Genomic DNA, 19,885 nt, shown 5'->3' with positions numbered 1-19,885 from the left:
TCTGCTTTTCAAGTTCGAAAGCGTGCACCTGTGTGTGCGTGTGTTCCTGCTTGCGTGCACAATTGAAGACGTGTGCGTCTCTGTGTGTTTTGAGGTTAAACAGGGATTTTCTAGTGTGAGAAATATGTCAGCAAGCCTTATCTGTGGATGAAACTCAAACCTCATTCTTAAATGTTCCTGTCTCTTTTTTCTTTCAGGCAAGACAAGCTGAAAATTCACATGCGCAAGCACACCGGCGAGAGGCCCTACATCTGCCTGCATTGCAACTCGAAGTTTGTTCACAACTACGACCTGAAGAACCACTTGCGCATTCACACAGGCGTACGGCCGTACCAGTGCGAGCACTGCTACAAGAGCTTTACGCGCTCCGACCACCTGCACAGACACATCAAACGGCAAAGCTGCCGCGTCTCGCGCCCGCGACGTGGCCGAAAGCCCTCCGCTTGGCGGTCCACCAACTTCCTCTTTCCTTCAGACCCCAGCGCCCCTCAAGGGGACAGGACCATGCGGGTTCCGGTCACCAGTACCCCCTTGCTGGCTCAGCTGACTGAAAGACAGCACCCTCCAGGTGGACAGGGGCTGGAGGACGTAGATGGCAGCAGTAACAGCCGGGAGAGTTTGATGGACAGGAAGTTCATCTCAGAGGATGTGGACAGGAAACGGGGGATTTTCACTTTCGCCGTGGCAACAGAGGATGTTCTGCCTCACCCACCCTTCTATAGTGCCACCTCCGACCCCTGGGCCGTGAGACTGGAGCGAGCCCCACCCATTCCTGAGGCTGCAAAGTGATTTTTAGAGCTCTGATTGGCTCTCGGGTTATAGGACAGCTAGAAGTTCATCTGCCTCACCTGAAACAGCTGCTCACGTTGGACATAACAATGAAAACTCATCACAAACTTTCCCAGACAGCATACACTGACTGTGTAATATTATTCAGAAAAAGGAGACTTATTTTTTGTTTAATAAGTCAGCTTCCAATGGGATAACAGGGATTTTGAACACTTTTTTAATATTTGTTAATATTTTGGATGTGTGTTTGTTAAAACAGTGTTTAATAATTCAACGTTTGCTAACAACAACAAAAACTTAAAGTATGATGCGCTCAAAAACTGTTCAGTGCAATCGTATGTGAAATTTTCATGCGAACATTTGACAATCAGGTATTAAAGTGAAAAATAGTCCTGCTAAAATAAGCTCTAATGTTTGCATTTCTTACTGAAGATTACTTATTAAAAAAAGGAAATTATAAACCTACACATTGTACATCACTATGCAAAATATATAATATCAAGTGAGTGATCATGAAAGAAAATAACAATTTGTTAATCTAAGAAAAATCTCAGGATCCGAAAAGTTTGGATTAAATTATCTTGATTTTTTTAATACCCATATATAACACATACAAGCAAGATGTCAAATAAACCTGCAACTAAAAAAATACTCTTGATTAAAATCACTTCTGTCTGCAGCATTGAAAATAATTGTACAGATTATTTACTCTTTCGAAATCCTATTGTGAAACGATGTAATTGTTGTAATTATATCTATACTGAAATTTGTAAAATACCCAAAGATGTGTCATCTGAGAGCAAACTTGAAAGTCTTTTTAAAATCACTTTTTCCAACTTTTTGCAAAGCAGGAAGTCTTTCACGTGTATGACTTGCCATTTTAAAGTGTCTTATAGAGGTGCTTGTGTACAGAAAGATAAAACAGGAAAAAAATGGTCATCACTTGGGTAATTGTAAATCTGCATTGTTTGAACTAAAACAAGAATATTTTCATGCTATTTATGTATATTTAAAAAAGCCTTGGCTATATTTTACTAAGATGTTTTATAAAGACACTAACACGTTTGTGTTGTGGTTTATCAGAAAGGGGTTGTGTTTTCAAAAGAGAGAATGTGTGACAATGCAGTATATACCGTATCATAAATCATTTCTCTCCAATTTAATATCATTTAGTCATCAAAAGGTTGTTAGGAGGAAAATCACATATTTTTTCCTGAAGAACTTTTTAATTATAAACAATTCAATTTCGAATACTTTCGAAGCACAAGCAAAATATCAGTCCAAACAAAATGAAATAGCCAATGTGTTGTAAATGTTAAGCTACATAAAATTGTCTGAAAATTGAAGATAATTTATTACAGCACTTGACACGTATGTTGGTGTGCAAAATGCAAAGACATGTTTTAATGGCCAATGAAGGTGCTTAAAGATTTGTGTATATATATATACAGTAAAGCCCTTCTAAGGTGGGAATTTACTTGCACTATTTGTTTGATGATGTTTTACTGATCAATATTGATTATGATGTATTGATATCTAAACTTAAAAGATGACAGAACGTGTCTAAGATATGCACTTTACTCTTTACACAAGAACAATTTCAGTGAAAGTCATTTTTATAAATGTGTGTGGTATTTGTATATTAGATTAATCCCTGAATCAAATTAATTCAATGACTGGAATACAATAAAAAAGAAGCTTTTCTCAAAAATATTTTGTTTTTCTGACTATTTCTTTTTGGGTGGTGGACCCGTTCTTTTAACGCAGATCTTTACTGCGACCTAAAATTACTCTGAAATCATAGCATGTGGTAGTTTGTTGTGACACAAGGCGATAAGGATTCAACAGACAGGCCTTTCTGGCACGATGAACCATCAGTGAGTAATCTAAACCCACACATTCTAACTGCGCTTTACTAGCAGCCAATGTCCTGAGCACTAAAACCTGTGCTGAATTATCAAAAATGTTCAGTAGTACAAACTTTTCCCATTAAGTTAAGCCAAATTTGAATTAGTGCAGGGCTGCATAACAACTAATCGCAACTAATCGTTTGCATAATAAAAGTTTCTGTTTACATCATATGTGTGTGTGTGTGTGTGTGTGTGTGTTGTTTATAATAATTATGTGTATATATTTATATATAATTTCTATTATATATAAATATGAATACTTAATACATAAACATATTTTTTCTAAAAATATTACTAAAAAGTATTCTTCTCAAAAAAATCTACATGTGTATGTATTTATATATACATAATTATTATACACACAAATATATAATGTAAACAAAAACTTTTATTCTGCAAACGATTAGTTGCGATTAGTTGTTATACAGCCCCAAACAGTCAGTTTTTTTTCTCACAAGTACTTTTAAACTTTTTAAATGATTTATGTTGTGTATCTAGTGCCAACTTGCATCTCAAACTGACCTTTTAAAGAAGTATTAAAAAAAAGTATTAAAAAAATGCTGTATATGTTTTTGAAATATGAAATATTGACATTGAAAGTAATTTTATTTCTATATTAAACATTGTGAAACATTCAATGCTTGTTTTTAGAAAACAAATCAAATCTTGTTTTCGAATTTATATATTTAAAAACAATTTATATTTGAAGACAATTTATATATTTTTTAAAATATCTGTTTTTCCAATTTTATGAACTGAACTCATAACTAGTCATAAATTAGTCGTTGGCTCAGTGCTGTTTAAAAATAGTGTACCATTGGGTAAAATGTTTACTCTTAATCCAGATTAAAATTGTATTTTAAATTACAATATTCATGTTTAATCTACAATATCTATTTTCTCCTTTAAAAGGTATAGTTCACACAAAAATAAAAATCATCATGTTGTTACAAACCTTTATAAATGTATTTGTTCTGATAAACACAAAGATATTTTGAGGAATGTTTGTATCCAAACTGATCATGAGCCCCATTCACTTCCATAGTAAGAAAAAAAAAATACTATGAAAGTGAATGGGGCTCATGAACGGTTTATTTAGAAACATTCCTCAAAATATCATTCTTTGTGTTTATCAGAACAAATGAGAGTGAGTAAACGATGAGAGAATTTAGATTTTTGGGCGAACGGTCACTTTAATTGTTTAAGCGCCACATTTATAGCCATTTGTCGCCCTCTACCGACCATCAGGATATAGCAGGCTTCACATCATTTACAAATAAATTATAGGACTGAAATATTTTCTTTAGAAAGGAAAGCCATTAAATCGGGTTTCATCTATGAAATCCAATAAAACATTAATTTATCATAAGCTGTGGTTTAAACTAAGTGTGTGATTTTAACTAAGGCAAAAAACTTATATCAACATGTAAGAAATTAATCTTCCGCTTTATTACAAGGAAATATGTGGCAAAAATTAATATTATAAGCTGATAATAATGTAATTATCAAAAAATATGTTTAGCTCGCCTCATCTTTCATATGATTCATCATTTTTGCAAATTTTTCTCCATGATCGTGCAGCATCTTACCTTATCTGCTAATAATACTCGATAAACTCACCTGTCCTCAATTATCTTCTTCATTGACTGTTTTGCATGTCCATCATTTCTGTTCATTTTGGATTTTAGTTTGTTGTTTAGCAGTATGACCGTGTTGTTTTCTCTCACACGTGGAGACGCGTGAAGTGAATCAAAGAGCGATCAACGTTTTATGATTCGAACGAACCGATTCAACATTTGTTCATCATTAGATTGCTATAACTTTGAGGTTAAATCTGTGAGGTGAGTGAAACGTTTAACTCATAAACACTGATTAATAAAATTTGTAAACCTTAACCGACATTACGATCCTTTTCCCCTAACATGAGAGAGATGAAGTGAGCTGCCGTAGATCTAAAGTTGAATCTATACATTTTTGGACATAGCCAAAGTTCTGGATCTATTACACGTAAATTGTCTTTCAATAAACTTCGCTAATAGACTGCATAAATTGACTTTCTTAGTTAGTGTTTTTGTCTTGTTTTAAGCACAAATATCTAATTATCAAGTCATTTCTTGATGAGCAAAATAACCTAAGAAAATAAGTCTAGTTTTAAGACAAAAATATCAAATTTAAGTGAATTTGTGGATTAAACAAGCAAGAAAATCTGCCAATGGAGTAAGCAAAAACACTTTGTTTTTTTCTTAAGCACTTTGTTTTTGTTTTAAGCACAAATTCACTTAAATTTTATATTTTTTGTCTAAAAACTTTTATTTTTATTTTGTGATTTTGCTCATCAATTCATCTTGATTTAAGAATTTTTAGATATTTGCACTGAAAACAAGACTAAATGACTAAGAAAGCAAAAAAAAATTCAAAAAAAAGTTCTTAGTATTTTTGTCTTGTTATCAGTAAAAATATCTAAAAATTCTTAAATTAAGATGCTTTTTCTTGATGAACAGACCCAAGAAAAATAGTCTAGTTTTTAAACCAAGAATATCAAAGTTAAGTGATTTTGTGCATAAAACAAGCGAGAAAAAAAATCTGCCAATGGGGTAAGCCCAACCTCATCCATCAAAAACTTAAGGCAAAAAAATGCCAACTGGTTAAGAAAAAAACTTGGAACTTTTTTCTTAAACACTTAAATCAAGAAAATATTTATTTCCCATTGGTGAAGTTTTTGCTTCACTGAAAAAAATGAATCATTGATTTTAATCATTTTTTAAGGTAAGTGGTTGCAATCAATTTATTTAAGCTACATTTAAACAAAAGTTTTACTTTACTAATCTTTTTTTTATGTAGCTAAATTGGTTGCAACCACTTAACTTAAAAAATTGATTAAATTCAATGAATCGTTTTTCAGTGTTGTTTTAAGCACAAATTCACTTATATTTTACATTTGTTGTCTAAAAACTAGATTTATCTTCTTTTTCCTTAATTCATCTTGATTTAAGAATTTTTTGATATTTTTACTGAAAACATGACAAAAATACCAAGAATGTGATTTTTTTTGCAATGTAATGCATACATTTGAAACATCTTTCAAAGACAAGCACTGAGCCCTCCACCTGACCTCAACATTCATGAACACACATATGGCAGTGGTTTATAATTTTCAATCTAAATGTGGCACTATCCAATGCCATTATAAAGCTGAAAAGAATCTGGATTTTACTTAACATAACTCTTGTTAGAAAGTCACATTCACCTAGGATGTTTAAAATGCATTTTCCTTTTTGGGTAAATTGTTCCTTAAAGTACTACCATTTTCCAAAGGTGCCAACATGTAATTTGGGGAACACCATGTGTGCTTTGTCACGTTAGATGAAGAAACTGTTAAATTAAAGAAAATATGGTGAAGTATCAGTACTTTGTGTGTTTAGAGGGAACTGGGGTTAACATCTAAAAAATAAAAAAATCACGGTATTGCCAAAAAAAGAGATTCATTTACAGCCAGTAAACAGAACATTTAACTTACAAAATCATTTATTTCTACCAAAACACTACTGGAATGAGACTTCAATGAACAACTCTGGTCCCTACCAAATATCTCCTGTCAACAAAAAGCGCAAACATTTTTTATGAAGCAAGTTAAAACAAGTTCATTCAAACCAGCATATTGTTAAGCTCCATTAGGCGATACCCAAACATTTAACATTTAGTGGACTTGGATCATCTATATGCAGATTCGTAGCTATGAGACGGAGGAAGTAAACTGGGCACGTAGGAAATGTCTGCAAACACTGGAAATTACTCAAAATCATTTTATTTCAAAAGCTCTGGCAGCTCCCGAACCTCATGTGGTAAATCCAGTAGACATGTAAAATACAACCATACAATACATTATTCAAAAAAGGTACCAAAAAGTACAGTAAAAATTACACTTCCGCCTGTGGAAATGTGGACAAAGGAAAATAAATTTAAAATAAAAAACGTGGAAGTGTGACTTTGCTTCCCCAGTTCGTCTGTTCTGTACAAATGGATCATGATCTTGTCTGTAGAGGGAGAGCGAGTCTCTGAACTGTTGTCATCGTGTTTGACTCGTGGTTTGAGAATACTTCAGTCCTGCAATAAAGACAGACAGTGTGTTCAATAATTGTAAAAAAGATAGCAAAGATACTAATTCAGATCAAATAAATCTTAGGCTACCTGGTGTTCGCGTGATCAGTATGGCTTGTAACTCTGGTGGCCTCCACGTCTTGGTGTTTTGCCATAGCTTGTATTGCCTTGGCCTGAAAAATATAAGTGAAAAGGTGTAATAAAGCTCGATTTTGGTGATAAGCATTTGAAATCTAGACACTTACTGTAGTCATAGCCTCCACCATAGCCGTAATAGCCAGGGTTATAGTCATAGCTGCCATAGCCACCATAACCACCATAACCCTGCTGACCTCCATAGCCATAATCCTGGCTTCCATAACCCTGGTTCCAGTAGCCGCTATATCCCTGGTTCCAGTTCTGGCCTTGGCCTGGAAGACACATTAAAACAAACAAGTAAATACTAATACGCGTGAGCATTTTAAGGTCTGATACAAATGCAGATATCTACAAAGCAAACCAACTAAACCTGGACACTTTAAAGTCATGGCTTTCGTAAAACAGCATATTAAAAAAAAAACATAAGATGTTACCTCCACCACCCCGACCTCTGCCACGGCCTCCAAAGCCTCCACGATTACCATACTGCTGCTGCTGGTAGATTTCCTTAGGCTGGGCAATTTTGATCTCGCACTAAAACCAGTGACAGGGAAAAGGAGGGAAGAGGTGGGAAAAATTAAACACTTTTGCATTGATTGGATCCAAAATTGGATACACAATAACCCAATTTATCCAGAGAAAGTCTTTCAAGTTCATTACCTTGCTTCCGCAAACATTATGATATTTCTTCTCAAGAACTTTCTTGACAGAAGATTCGTCCTTGTACGTGATGAAAACAAATCCCCTCCGTTTCTCAGTCTTTGGATCCGTTGGAAGTTCAATAGTTTCCATCTGCCAGCCATAATCCAAGTGTCAACATTAAAATAACGTTAAAATTAAAAAAATTGCTGTTAACATTCAATAAAACCCACCTCTCCGAAGGCTCCAAAGTATTCACGGATCTTCTCTTCAGTGGTCTCTGGATTAAGGCCACCAACAAAGATCTTCTTGACTGGCTCTTTCTTCATGGCCATGGCTTTCTTAGGATCGATCTGACGCCCGTCTAACCTGTGTTCCTTTTGCGCCAACACCTTAAAAAAAACAATAAAACACAACATTAGACTTTACCCCAATCCACAAAACTGCTCCTAAACTTAAAGACTGAGGAAGAAATAGCAGTTATACCTTCTCTACACTTTCTGCTTCTTTAAAGAGGATGAACCCAAACCCTCGCGACCGGCCCGTGTTTGAATCCATCTTGATGGTGCAGTCTGTCACCTCTCCGAACTTTGAGAAATAGTCTTTCAGGTCTTTTTTACTGGTGTCCCAGCTGAGTCCTCCAACAAACATTTTTCTAAAAAGACAAACAAAAGGTTTACTCATTTTACTGAAAAGCCTGCGAACAAAATAGCAATGACTTAATACTGCTAGGACGATGCAAAATAGCAAAGACCACCGCTTTAACCCTTTAATTGACAAAAACGAGACAAAATAAAACCCCCACTTCATGTTAATCATCATCTTTTGTTATTAATGTAGGACACTACTCCAAAAATGTAAACCTATTAACATTACAATGCCCTGCAACCATAACAGCCCAAAATGGCTACTGAACTACATTATTTAAGAAAAGGTTCATTCTGATTTCTATAAACATTTGAACATTGATTTCTTTATTAAATTGCTCTAGCCCCAGATTAACAAAATCAATAACCCACTCGGAGGCTTTCAGATCAAAGAGCAGCAGCTGCCACCTGCGACTCAAACGCTGATGACGCCCGATCACATCCCAACAATGGGCACAATAACCTGGTTGAACACCCGATCCCCGTCCCATCCCCCACCGGTACCGAAGCACATTTGGGTCAACGGAGACTCAACTAATTTAACTAACGTTAATTCGTCTAACAGTATTATAAACCAATTTAAACTGCAAACATTCTCACCCCGCATCTTCCTCGCCCTTGCTGGCGTCGATCTGCCCTCCATCGCCGTTCTCCTCCTCCGTCGCGGCCTCCCCCGTGGTGGTATCCGCTCCGTTAAAATCATCCTCGTTCCCGTTCTCGGAGGTCTCCATGAACTGATTCTCAGCGTCGGCCATTCTGGTTTTTGATCACCTTTAGATACCAATTACAGTTTAAAGGATAAATGATGGAAATGCTGGTGCTAGAACAATAATAGCAGAATGCATAAACCCTGTAAATCAGCGATGCGATTCGGTTAAACAACACTTAAGCGTGCCTTAATCAAGTGCATTAAAAAACAAAAAATAAGCATTGCAAATGTGTTTTAAAAGTGTAGATAGTCGTATAAATTTCAAAGAGTTAATTCATTTCATCTGTTAGCGACGAAGGCTAAAGTACGTTAGCAGCACGCCAAGCTAACTGTCTCAAAGAGCGTGTTAACATTTACTTAGCTACTAAACGCACCGAATACATAAACACTGCTTTTGAAACAAAAACACCTACTGCATAATTTTCCCTCTTTCAACGCTCAAACAAATCTAAATTCGCAAGCGAAATAAATGAAGAAATAAATGTAACGCATTTACCGGCTTACTGTAAAAATATAGGCGCTAAAAAGGCCACACTCCAAAATGGACTCTCGCTTACAGTGCCAACTCGTGGCCACTTTTATAGCACCGGATGAGGTCAGGGATATAAAACGAGTTCTGTTTGGTTGCAAGCGATCGACCTTGTATTGATCGCGTGCTGTGATTGGTCAAGGACAGGAAACGCACCGCCCTCATTACGGTTTCCTGCTGCGCACTTTAAATGCTGAAGCACTAGCTAGTGTTGTTCAAGAACATGAGCGACACAAACGCATTGTTTAGCCAAATCTGTTGCAAATAAGATTATACAAACCGTTTACTATCCGTGATTTTATTTTTTACTAATGATTCCAACAACGTTTGATCAATTAATGCATAACGTATTCATATTTTTAGTCGTTCGTTATTTTAAGAGAATACTTTTGCAAAAATATATTTACAACAGAAATATCCAATATATTTTGAGATTTTATTTCAATTACTTAACCGGACCTGTAAAATAAAATTCCCCCATATGGCCTAACCCTGTTATTCACATCTAACCTTTCCGGAGTGGTCGACCGATATGGTTTTTTTTTTAATGGCCGATGCCAATTTTTAGAAGCTGTATGTATGGCCGAAATAACACAAAAGTAAATAAGAAAGAAACAGAAAATTGGTTAAACTAAATAAACATTTGTTATGCATAGCGTTTATAAATATACCCTTTTAAAGTATTTATTTACAAAACATGATTAACGTGGATCTGTCATCTCACAGTACTGTTAGAATAACTGTTGTGTGTGACAACATGACGTCATGTTAAAAAAGTAAATAATGATTGGTAATTTTCAAATAAATGTAAATTAGCGATATGGTTAACCAGTGTTCGAAATGAAGGGGGGCTGGGGGTCCCAGACCTCATATAAAGCACAAAAATATTAATTAGAGGTTTCCCGTTTTTCATTAAAATTTAAATACTACATACATTTAAAATTCTTGTGCTGCACAGCCACAAACTTATACTGTTGATTAATTGTCCCAATTTTGCAATAAACTAATCCAAAATATTACTGTCTGAAATAAATGTAAATTTCAAGTGCGCCTCACCCTGATTTCTGGCAGAATTAACAGATTGTTAGATTTAGGATTGTGTTAAAATTATTTCATTATTTCACACTAATTTGAGGGGTAAAAATGTTTAGGGTTGGATCACATCTTGAAATCACAGCGACCCTGTAATTACGGGGAGGGGGTGTATCTTAGCTAATTTTTGACATAATTTGAACACTGTGGTTAACTCTGGTATAACACTTAGACATGCATTGTCGCTGTTAAATAAATGAATAAAATAGTTAAATTGTGGTTTTCACACGGATCTTAACATCTAATCACTGAATTCAGGACATCATAAATCACCAAAAACCAGCTTGCTATCATGATTCCTTATACAGTAAGTTTTGCTGGTTGGTTTTAAAGGTAAATAAACTTTAACAACACAACACTCAAATTAGAGGCAACAGGACCTTGCACAATGAAACTTTAGGTTTTTTTTAAGTCAACATTTATATCAGCATTAGGTGTTTTAAATGCATTTAACATGAACTTCATGTGTATCTTAACTGATACTATAGAAAACATAATATAACACTGACTTACAAATATATATACAAGAAATATTTTATGTAAAAATGTTTTTACACAGGATTCACAGAATCCAGATTTGCGGTTCATCCCAAATCTGCTGGTTATAGCCAAATTTTGTCACTCTTAAACATCATGCAGATCATTATAAAATCAAACCGGGACTTAATATAGAAACAAAGATTTATGAACCTCCAAAAACAACAACAACACTCTCAAACGTTCCAACACAAAAAAACCACTAATGAAAACAAGATTTGCAAATATCATTTTAAATATTTTTTTATTCGCTTTGCATTCTGCTCTTGGATTTTACGACTTTATCTGGTTCCAATGGTCACCTGCCAAACTCTGATCAGGTTGTCTGTGTAACCAGCAAAGAGAGTCTGAGAAAAAAATAAATATATCAGTGTAATTATTCCAGACATCTCTCGATGTCCATTAGGTTTACATTTAACATTATCCACTAACACACATTACATTCATCTACCACCCAATCCAGCAGACACCGATTATCAGACAAACAGCCTCATCGTTGACTTTTGTCGGTAGGGTTTCTTACCTGTCCATCAGCAGACCAGGCCAGACATGTGCACTGGGGTGGCTCGGCCTTACTGTTTGTGGTGATGACTTCCTGTTTGAGCTCGTCAACGATGATCTTTCCCTCCAGATCCTACGAAGAGAGAAACAAATGAGTCAAATGAGAGATCTGAATTGACGACATGATAGGGTTAAACAAAAAGGAAACAATCCCCAATATCTGTTTCATCTTTTTAACTCCCATAACTATTTTAAATCATAAGTATATTACTACCTGCTTGGACTTTAAAATAAAAGAATTTATACAGAATTAATTGAGCACATTTTTAAACACCAAGTTGGCTGATGCCACTATCTGGGCTGCAACACAAGTAAATCTATTGTATGTTAAAGTTCCCCGTGATGAAAATCAAGTATCTATTGTTCTTTATACGTCTGTGTTTTTAATATGCTTTAAGACAAATCATGTGCAAATGTATCATTTAACACCATTGCGGAGTATTGTCTCGTCTCCATAAAATTGGAATTTACCAAAAATAGACTTAAAACGGTGGTTTCAAATCACCTCGGTTTCCTATGTCACAAACATGCATCACATCAAAACAGTGGATCAGGTAGTTTGAGCCATAAATGTATATGCCGCATAGATTTTTTTATATTTATATGCTCACACATGCATGCAGTGTACTATAAAAAATACACTCACACATGCATTGTGTGCTACAAGCACGCAGTTCACGTATCCGTTGTAAAAAATCTGACTTTTTCCATGATTAAGTGCTATAATTGGGTCCCCAGTGCTTTTATCAACCCAGAAAATGTGAAAAAGATCAAACCAGTAACTTAGTTTTGGTAAACCATTCTTTGCAAGCATGTGAAAAATAGCTTGTTGAAATTTGGCTCCCCTTGTGATGTCAGAAGAGGATAATACCACCCCTTAATCTGCACTATCCAACCACGGCACTGCCATTTAGTGCAGCGATCATCTCATTTGCATTTTAAAGGACACACCCACTTCAGGCCTCACAAAATCGCTAGTCCGACGTCCCGGGGCTATTGTGCTTTGCAGTTAGGCTATCAAAATGCATCCTCGCCCTGCTATCTTGACTTATAGGGAGGAAAAATATATTTAAATGCTTGTGCATTCACTCACAGACTTGGATGGGTAATTGTAGTGTATGAAATTCAGGCATCGGTTATTTAAATTGCGTTCGAGTTTTACTTTCACTTTCGCAATCGCGCAAAGCCGCAGACCAGAAAGCAATCCTTAACTGATTTGTCATGGATTTGTTGTGCAAAATCCTCAAACTTCATCCTGTCAGTCATTACTATCCTCACGTTAAAAAAATTGATCTCTCGCAGCAAGCTTCAAAGTGATATAGATTGTGCGGGCAGTCCTGAGCCCTGCACTTACAGATAGTAATGTAACAGGCTGATGACGCAAGGCAAAAATATAATTACCACAATATCAAACTTGTGTTTTAGCTATAATGTGCATTAATGTAAAAAGTCACATGAATGACAAAGAGCTACTCATACCCAGATTTTGATGCTGGGTCCTGTGGCGGCACACAGCCAGTATCTGTTTGGGCTGAAGCAGAGAGCATTGATGACATCACCGCCGTCCAGCGTGTAGAGATGTTTTCCCTCATTCAGATCCCAAAGCATGGCCTGTCCATCCTGAACACAGAGACACAGGGAACATCAAACTAGCACAGAAGAGCCACAGAAGTGCAAAAACATCTCTAATGCACAACAATCAGACTTTCCAGGTTTTAGAACCCAATTATCTTCCTCTTGACCCCAGGGAACAGCTGTAAGACATGAAACTGACCTTTCCACCAGAAGCACAGAGAGAGCCATCAGGAGACACAGTGACTGTGTTCAGGTAGCCCGTGTGTCCGATGTGATTGGTTTTCAGCTTGCAGTTGGCCAGATTCCACACCTGATAAAACATTACACATGACACAGCTCACACCCATCATGTATACAACAGTTACACGCGACTCATGTTGGTTGTTAATATCCTGGCATCACTCACTTTGACCATCTTGTCCCAGCCACAGGAGACGATGATGGGGTTACTGCTGTTGGGGGAGAAACGGACGCAGGAAACCCATTCAGTGTGACTTTCATCCTGAGGAACAACACAAAATATCTCAGCGTGGACAAGAAAAGACATGTTAACTGCACAGACTATCAGATACTGCTGGCTGCATTTCTGGAAAGGGATTTTTTTGTATAATTTTATTTACAAGTTCACATTAACATGGATTCAGATATGATACAAAAAGCATATAGTAGAGGAACAGTGTTGACAGTTATCTGTGAGATATGCTATGTAAGACTTTTTAAAGAAAATATTATATTGTTTTGGCCTTGTGATCTATAAGAATGAGTATCAAATTATTAAAATAATCAGAAAAAGCAACAAAAAATAAATATATATTTTCCAAAGACTTTGGGCACCAGAGGCCGGTTGCACCAGCTTGGCATGCACCTGGTTTTAAAGACTAGTCTTGGATGTACCCTATGCCTAGATGGTGAAACAGGTAACGTATGTCCGAGACTTAATCTTACCGTGGGTTCACATGCCTCTACTCTCGCGCGTAGTTGAACGCTTGAACATTTTGAGTTTACTCGCTTCATTCGGGCATTAAATTCTAGTCATTCCAGACAGTCACACGGAAATTTGCGTCATGGGAGGGGCTTCTGCGACTCTCCTCCTTGTAATGATGTCACTACTAGAGTAGGCTCCTGATTTGTTAACGCAATGTGTTTTTCCGCCAAAGTTCAGATTTTTCAACTCGCTCGTTTCCCACGCCAACGCTCAATTCGACATCATTCCAATGAGGCGGAAAAGCGCAAATGAGGCCGAAACGTGCGTACCGCATCGCGTTAAACGCCTCATTCGCGCTGAACATTTTTTCACAAAGCTCGACGTAGTGCTTACACCAAACGTTTTTACGTCTAGCTGGTGCAATCGGCCCCTGATGTACCTGCAATTATATAATCACTGTTATGATGAAGCCCGTCTGTCAGAGCAGCTCTCACCTGAATCGTGTACTTGCACACACCCAGGGTGTTCCACAGCTTGATGGTTTTATCCCGAGAGCCGGACACGATCTGACGGTTATCAGCAGAGAAGGCCACGCTCAACACATCTTTAGTGTGTCCCACAAAGCGACGGGTCGTGGTGCCACTAAAAGGAACATGAAATAGTTAAAACGTTACTGGCATTCTTCTTATTATATCAAGTAGTTTTAAAAATCACTTCTCTATCACCACACTCACGTGGTGAGGTCCCACAGACGCAGGGTGCTGTCCCAGGACCCAGACAGGGCAAACTGACCATCAGATGAGATGACCACATCACTCACAAAGTGTGAGTGTCCACGCAGAGCTCTCTGAGGGATGCCGTAGTTAGTTTCATCACGGGTCAATTTCCACATAATGACGGACTTATCTAGACAAACAAAAACATATTCATAGGTTACATGTTAAACAAGAAAATTATTGACCATTAAGTCTTATATAAATATCTAGATCCGTTCCGTAATATCTGATCAGACAGGCAACTGTGCTCTTTAACATCTGATCGAGAGACAGACAGCCGTTTACTGCAATATCTAATGACAGAGAGACATATGTGTACTGTAATATTGGATCAGAGAGACAGCTGTGCACTGAAACACTTGATCAGAGAGACAGACAGCTGTCTGACAGTCTCTGGGTGTATTACCTCTGGACGAGGAAAGGATCATGTCAGGAAACTGCGGTGTCGTGGCAATCTGCGTCACCCATCCGTTGTGTCCCTTCAGGGTTCCTCTTACGGTCATCTGCTCTGTCATCTTGGCGGCTTTGCTCCGGTTCGGTACCGATAGATGCTGTCGGATTAAGTCGGATTGAATCTGATGGTCTGATGCGCCGCTTCGCTCAAGTTTACAGCGCTCGGAAAGGAGCAACTTTTCTTCTTTTCTGTGTTATGCCGCTTGAAGAATCATCTAGTGCTGCATTAGCGCCACCTACCGACTGGAGGGTGCAGCGACGCTAAAAACAAACACCACATACGGCAAAAAAATATTATTTTTTTTATTTTTTATTTTTTTTAAGGTTGATATGAAGGTTAAAACTAAATATATTTCAAAGGGCAAGCAAATAGATTTCAAAATTAACAATCCATATGGCAAGAAATGGCTATTCTTGGCCAAAATATATTTTAAATATATTTTAAATAATATGCTAAAACTTAAAATGTAATTTGATAAAGGGCATTTTTGAAGTCTAAATATATTTAATATTACAGGTTTGTAACATAAACATAAAGTTTTTCTTCAATTCCGACGTAAATATATTTCCATTTTTTAAATATATTTCAAAATTTCCAAAAAAGCCCCCCCCCAAAAAAATTTTTTTGTGAAAATATATATTTTAAAACATATTCCAAAATATATATTTCAGTAAATATATTTTTGGCAATTTTGTATATTTTTTGCCATATGGGACTTTAATGAAATACTCATTTTTTACCTTATTTGTAATATTTTAAAATATTATGAATTCCTACATTTTTCACGTATATTCTTATCTAGTAATGCACATTATGGTTTTGAGTTTATAGTCACAAAGTTGTTAGTTTTCATCACGAAACAAAATTAATTAAAAAAGGTTTTAAAATACAGAAAATTTACAATAAAAACAATAAAAGCCAATAATAGAAGGAACTCATTGCACACTATTAAAATAACGTTTCGGGTTGGGACATTAAAAACAAGAAAACATTTCTGAATAAATTGTTACCACCAAAAAAATTTATTCACAACACAATTCCTATAGTTTCATTTGTGTGGTTTCATAGTTTTGTTGAGTTTACGAATACAGGAAACCATCTTTATTATTTTTATTGTTCTGGAAACTGATTAGATCAGTTAAAAGTCCTTGCTGTAGACCTACTTTTGTACAACAGGCCCTGATATAAATATAAGTGTCTGTATAGGAACGCTTTTATCTTTGACCACAAAACAAAGCAATTAGCATTTAAGAGCCAACACATCTGCGTTTAGATGAAGAGTTTGGGTCTCTTAACCCCCCTGAATTAAAACCATCCCTTTCATCTTGATCAGTCCTCCAGTCCTCGGCTCAGGGTGGCTCCTGGTCTGAGATCGACCGCATGTCTAATATACAGCGGCCTTCTGCTGACAGAGATGTTACCCGCCTTCTTCCTGCCGGTCTATTTTCATTCATACCAGAAAAACTCAAAGACAGACTGGGTTTCACCTCAAACTCCGACTGCTCCATCTGGAAGAATTCTTAACTGATGTAGCATGCATGGAAAATCGTCATGTATGGTATCATATAAACAGGCCAAAGTATAGCCTACATTAAATAGTTTTAAAAGTTACAAAGCATTAAAACAGCCAGAATATTCTTTAATTGTAGACGTTTGCGAATGATGAGCTTCTCAAATATGTAGACTTCTGCATGGCTGTGATCATAGAGAAAAGGTTGTGTGCCAGGGGACTAAAAGGAAACCAACGCTTTTTTCCAGAACTTGCAGTCTTCCAGAGTTCAGGTGAAGCTTGAGCTTTGGCCAACATGGTCTCCACCCATAAGTGAGACCACACAGTCAAAAACCAAACCCTGCCACAACCCTCAGAGAGATCCAAAAAACTTAATGAGTTATGCAAATACATAACACTTCTATTTTAATATAATTTACAGAAGTTTCTCTGAAAAGAAGAAAAAACAGAGCTGCTTCCAAATATGAGAAACAAAGTATTTTGTGGACTTGGAGGTAATCGTTGCATTCATTTTTTTTTTCTTGGACATCTGGACATCAACCTTAAAAAAAATCTCCAGATCCAGTCAGGCAGAGATATTCCTGACACAGTCGGGAGCTGATAGGAGACACGACACATCTCAATTATTTGTCCTATATACAGCGAAAAAGTATACTTTCAAACATATTTAAAAACATACAAAACATTTGCAAAAATATATTTTGTAATGTTTTAACATAAATAGATTTTCTAAAAAAAAATATATTTTTTGCCATTTTTGGTATATATTTAAAAAATATATGTATCATATTAAAATATAAATAAATAAATTCTTAACCCTCAAATTGGCCTCGTTTTCTATTTACACCAATGGCCCTTGGGGTCTTTATGACCTCAAAATTAAAAGCATAATTGTACAAACAAATATACATTTTCAATAATAAAAATAATACATCTCTTTTTTTTGTTTACTTATACAATAATGTTTTGAGAGATTTGAAGTACTTTTTATTTTATTGAATATGGCCAACTGCTCACATCACTACTTTAGTCATACATTTTGTGAATGTATGTATAAATACAAATTAGAAAGGACATTAAAAATAAATATTATTTTAAATAGTAGAATTTTTTGTAGTTTTGATGCATTTTGAAATGTCAGTATTTACAAAATGCCACAGAAATTTGACTGAATGTAAGTGTGTGTGCGCGTTTATGTGTGTGCATTAGGTCACACCCCTTCATATATATTTTTTGCATTTGTGGCTGATTTTATTTGCCAAATTCTATACAAATGCTCTCTGTGGCAGTCATACTTGTGTGTGTTTGTGTGAGCATGTGTTTTCTACATTGCATTTGTACCAGTCCTTCATTTCTGTGTGGACATTTTCAGATTTATGCTGGATTTATTGATTTTTTTTTTTGCATTTCCTATTCATTTTCAATTGGGGTCGTATTGACTCCAAAGACCAGATTAATAAAAACATTTACATACCTTCAGCACAACCGAATCAAGCCCAGTTTTTTTGTTTATGTATAAATAGATTATTTAGGAAAATTCACAAAATTGTATATTTCTGAGATGAAGAGAACCACTTTTTTAACTATTGAAATTTCGATTGGGGTCATAGACCCCAAAGACCAATTGATGTTTAAAGCATTTAAAATACATTTCAATGCAAGGAAATACATTATCACATTTGAAGAAAAACTATTTCTATAACACCTACAATCTTAATGTGCTATAATAAAACTTCTTTCAGGAGAGAACACATTTTTTATAACATTACAATAAAAACATTGTGTATTGTTACATTTTTTTGTAGAAAATACAGTATTACTGGATTTAAATGGATGTGATTTACTGGCAACAGTTTCTTCAAAGTTAAATGAACATTAAACATTAACAAATCTTTTTCTTTACAAAATAAAACTAAAATAACAGCCTCATGCAAAGCATTCTGGGAACCAAAATCTGAAGGGAAAAAAACAGAAAAGGGGTTTTTGAGGATTTATGGTTCCCAGAATGCTTTGCATAAGGCATTTTACTTTTATTCTGTAAAGACAAAGACTTGTTAATGTTTAATGTTCATTTAACTTTAAACAAACTGTTGCCAGTAAATAACATAAATGTAAATCTACAGTAAGTTATTGGCAAAAAGCTGCATAACTACCACAAAATTTGCTTTTATTAGCCTAAATGTATGACTATCGTGAGATTAGAAATATTTGCTTGCCCCTGAAATACATTTTGAAATTTAAGGGTAAAAACAAACTGTATTTTCAAATTCCAAAATACATTTCATTGAGCTTTATTATATAAACGATATATTTAAAACATATTTTTGGTCAGAAAATAAATATTTTAAAAAATGTTTACTTTTACAGCTTCTATGCCGCAAAACTGAAACTTGAAGCAGTCAGTGACACTAGACACACAAACAAAAAGATTTCCTGAATTCATCCTCTGAGGAAACTAAAGAAACAATGTCACAGACTCATTGTGACATCATCACGCAGAGACATTGTCATCACGGGTGGGCGATGGTTTAAAGAGCGCCACACAGGAAATATCCTCACAATGGCTTTTGTAATCTTATCAACTTACACCAAATACACTTAGACCTTGAATCATGAGCTTTTTAAAGTTTGATCCCTCCGTTTGGCTCGGGAACAGGTGGAAGTGAAGATCCCGGTGGGGTTAATTATTAGTTCGGATCTGTCCAGGGCCTGACGGCACATTTCCTCCGGCAACTCAGGATAGAAAATATTCAACACCCTCTATTGTTTCTCAACATAATGATAACAAATCAGTCACAAGGTTCCTCATTCAAGAACACGCGCGTTTATACAAGACCTTGTCGCTCAGGGATACTACGCTTCTCCAACAGCTGACGTGTCAGCGGTGATCCTGAGTGGGGGAATAGAGTGCCGAAGTCATGACGTCACTTTGTAGGCCAACCCGGAAGTTAGCGGCGCATGGGTTCCCTCGATCGAAAAGCCATTCATTTTTCCCA

At 35.9% G+C, this 19,885-nt stretch overlaps 3 protein-coding genes across 8 annotated transcripts in view; 1 reads left to right on the top strand and 2 right to left on the bottom strand.

Moving 5' to 3' along the window:
• Positions 1–2,775, top strand: part of zbtb7c (zinc finger and BTB domain containing 7C) — a 34,011-nt gene extending 31,236 nt beyond the window's left edge. For 2 of the 4 annotated variants that reach the window (XM_065243799.1, XM_065243800.1), the window contains exon 3: positions 198–2,775. In XM_065243799.1, the coding sequence (XP_065099871.1) occupies positions 198–789 (592 nt within the window). In that variant the 3' untranslated portion in view covers positions 790–2,775. The remainder of the gene's footprint in view (positions 1–197) is intronic. The other 2 variants (XM_065243801.2, XM_065243803.2) reach the window with 1 other exon arrangement.
• A 3,431-nt stretch (positions 2,776–6,206) lies between these two features.
• hnrnpabb (heterogeneous nuclear ribonucleoprotein A/Bb) lies at positions 6,207–9,529 on the bottom strand. Of its 3 annotated transcripts, none has more exons than XM_065243805.1 (9): positions 9,427–9,529; positions 8,822–8,992; positions 8,061–8,229; positions 7,808–7,966; positions 7,596–7,727; positions 7,370–7,469; positions 7,043–7,207; positions 6,888–6,970; positions 6,207–6,803 (listed from the first exon to the last, which is right to left on the bottom strand). In XM_065243805.1, exons 2-8 carry the CDS (start codon positions 8,974–8,976, stop codon positions 6,903–6,905), a joined length of 948 nt encoding a protein of 315 aa, XP_065099877.1. In that variant the 5' UTR covers positions 8,977–8,992; positions 9,427–9,529; the 3' UTR covers positions 6,207–6,803; positions 6,888–6,902. The 3 variants fall into 3 exon arrangements, with proteins under 3 accessions (XP_065099877.1, XP_065099879.1, XP_065099878.1); XM_065243807.1 differs by having other exon boundaries at positions 9,435–9,514; XM_065243806.2 differs by having other exon boundaries at positions 9,344–9,476.
• Positions 9,530–11,315: 1,786 nt separating this feature from the next.
• Positions 11,316–15,576, bottom strand: LOC135721507 (small ribosomal subunit protein RACK1-like). The gene is made up of 8 exons (XM_065243804.2): positions 15,332–15,576; positions 14,884–15,055; positions 14,644–14,791; positions 13,631–13,726; positions 13,424–13,534; positions 13,129–13,269; positions 11,612–11,722; positions 11,316–11,435 (listed from the first exon to the last, which is right to left on the bottom strand). The coding sequence occupies exons 1-8, from the start codon at positions 15,438–15,440 to the stop codon at positions 11,370–11,372; spliced, it is 954 nt and encodes a 317-aa protein (XP_065099876.1). The 5' UTR covers positions 15,441–15,576; the 3' UTR covers positions 11,316–11,369.
• Positions 15,577–19,885: the final 4,309 nt, after the last annotated feature.

Source organism: Paramisgurnus dabryanus, chromosome 18, assembly GCF_030506205.2.
Source record: "Paramisgurnus dabryanus chromosome 18, PD_genome_1.1, whole genome shotgun sequence".
Lineage (NCBI taxonomy): Eukaryota > Metazoa > Chordata > Actinopteri > Cypriniformes > Cobitidae > Paramisgurnus > Paramisgurnus dabryanus.
This window is presented reverse-complemented; position numbering and strand designations above follow the sequence as displayed.

What these genes read in the sequence shown, in the direction of transcription:
- LOC135721507 (XM_065243804.2), bottom strand. Translation starts at nt 15,440, where the DNA reads ATGACAGAGCAGATGACCGTAAGAGGAACCCTGAAGGGACACAACGGA. An exon ending in GCTGGGACAAGATGGTCAAA is followed by an intron (nt 13,535 to 13,630) that starts GTGAGTGATGCC and finishes ATGTTTTATCAG; the next exon opens with GTGTGGAATCTGGCCAACTG. An exon ending in TCTGTGCTTCTGGTGGAAAG is followed by an intron (nt 13,270 to 13,423) that starts GTCAGTTTCATG and finishes CTCTGTGTTCAG; the next exon opens with GATGGACAGGCCATGCTTTG.
- hnrnpabb (XM_065243805.1), bottom strand. Translation starts at nt 8,976, where the DNA reads ATGGCCGACGCTGAGAATCAGTTCATGGAGACCTCCGAGAACGGGAAC. An exon ending in AAGGGCGAGGAAGATGCGGG is followed by an intron (nt 8,230 to 8,821) that starts GTGAGAATGTTT and finishes TTGTCTTTTTAG; the next exon opens with AAAAATGTTTGTTGGAGGAC. An exon ending in ACTTTGGAGCCTTCGGAGAG is followed by an intron (nt 7,728 to 7,807) that starts GTGGGTTTTATT and finishes TATGGCTGGCAG; the next exon opens with ATGGAAACTATTGAACTTCC.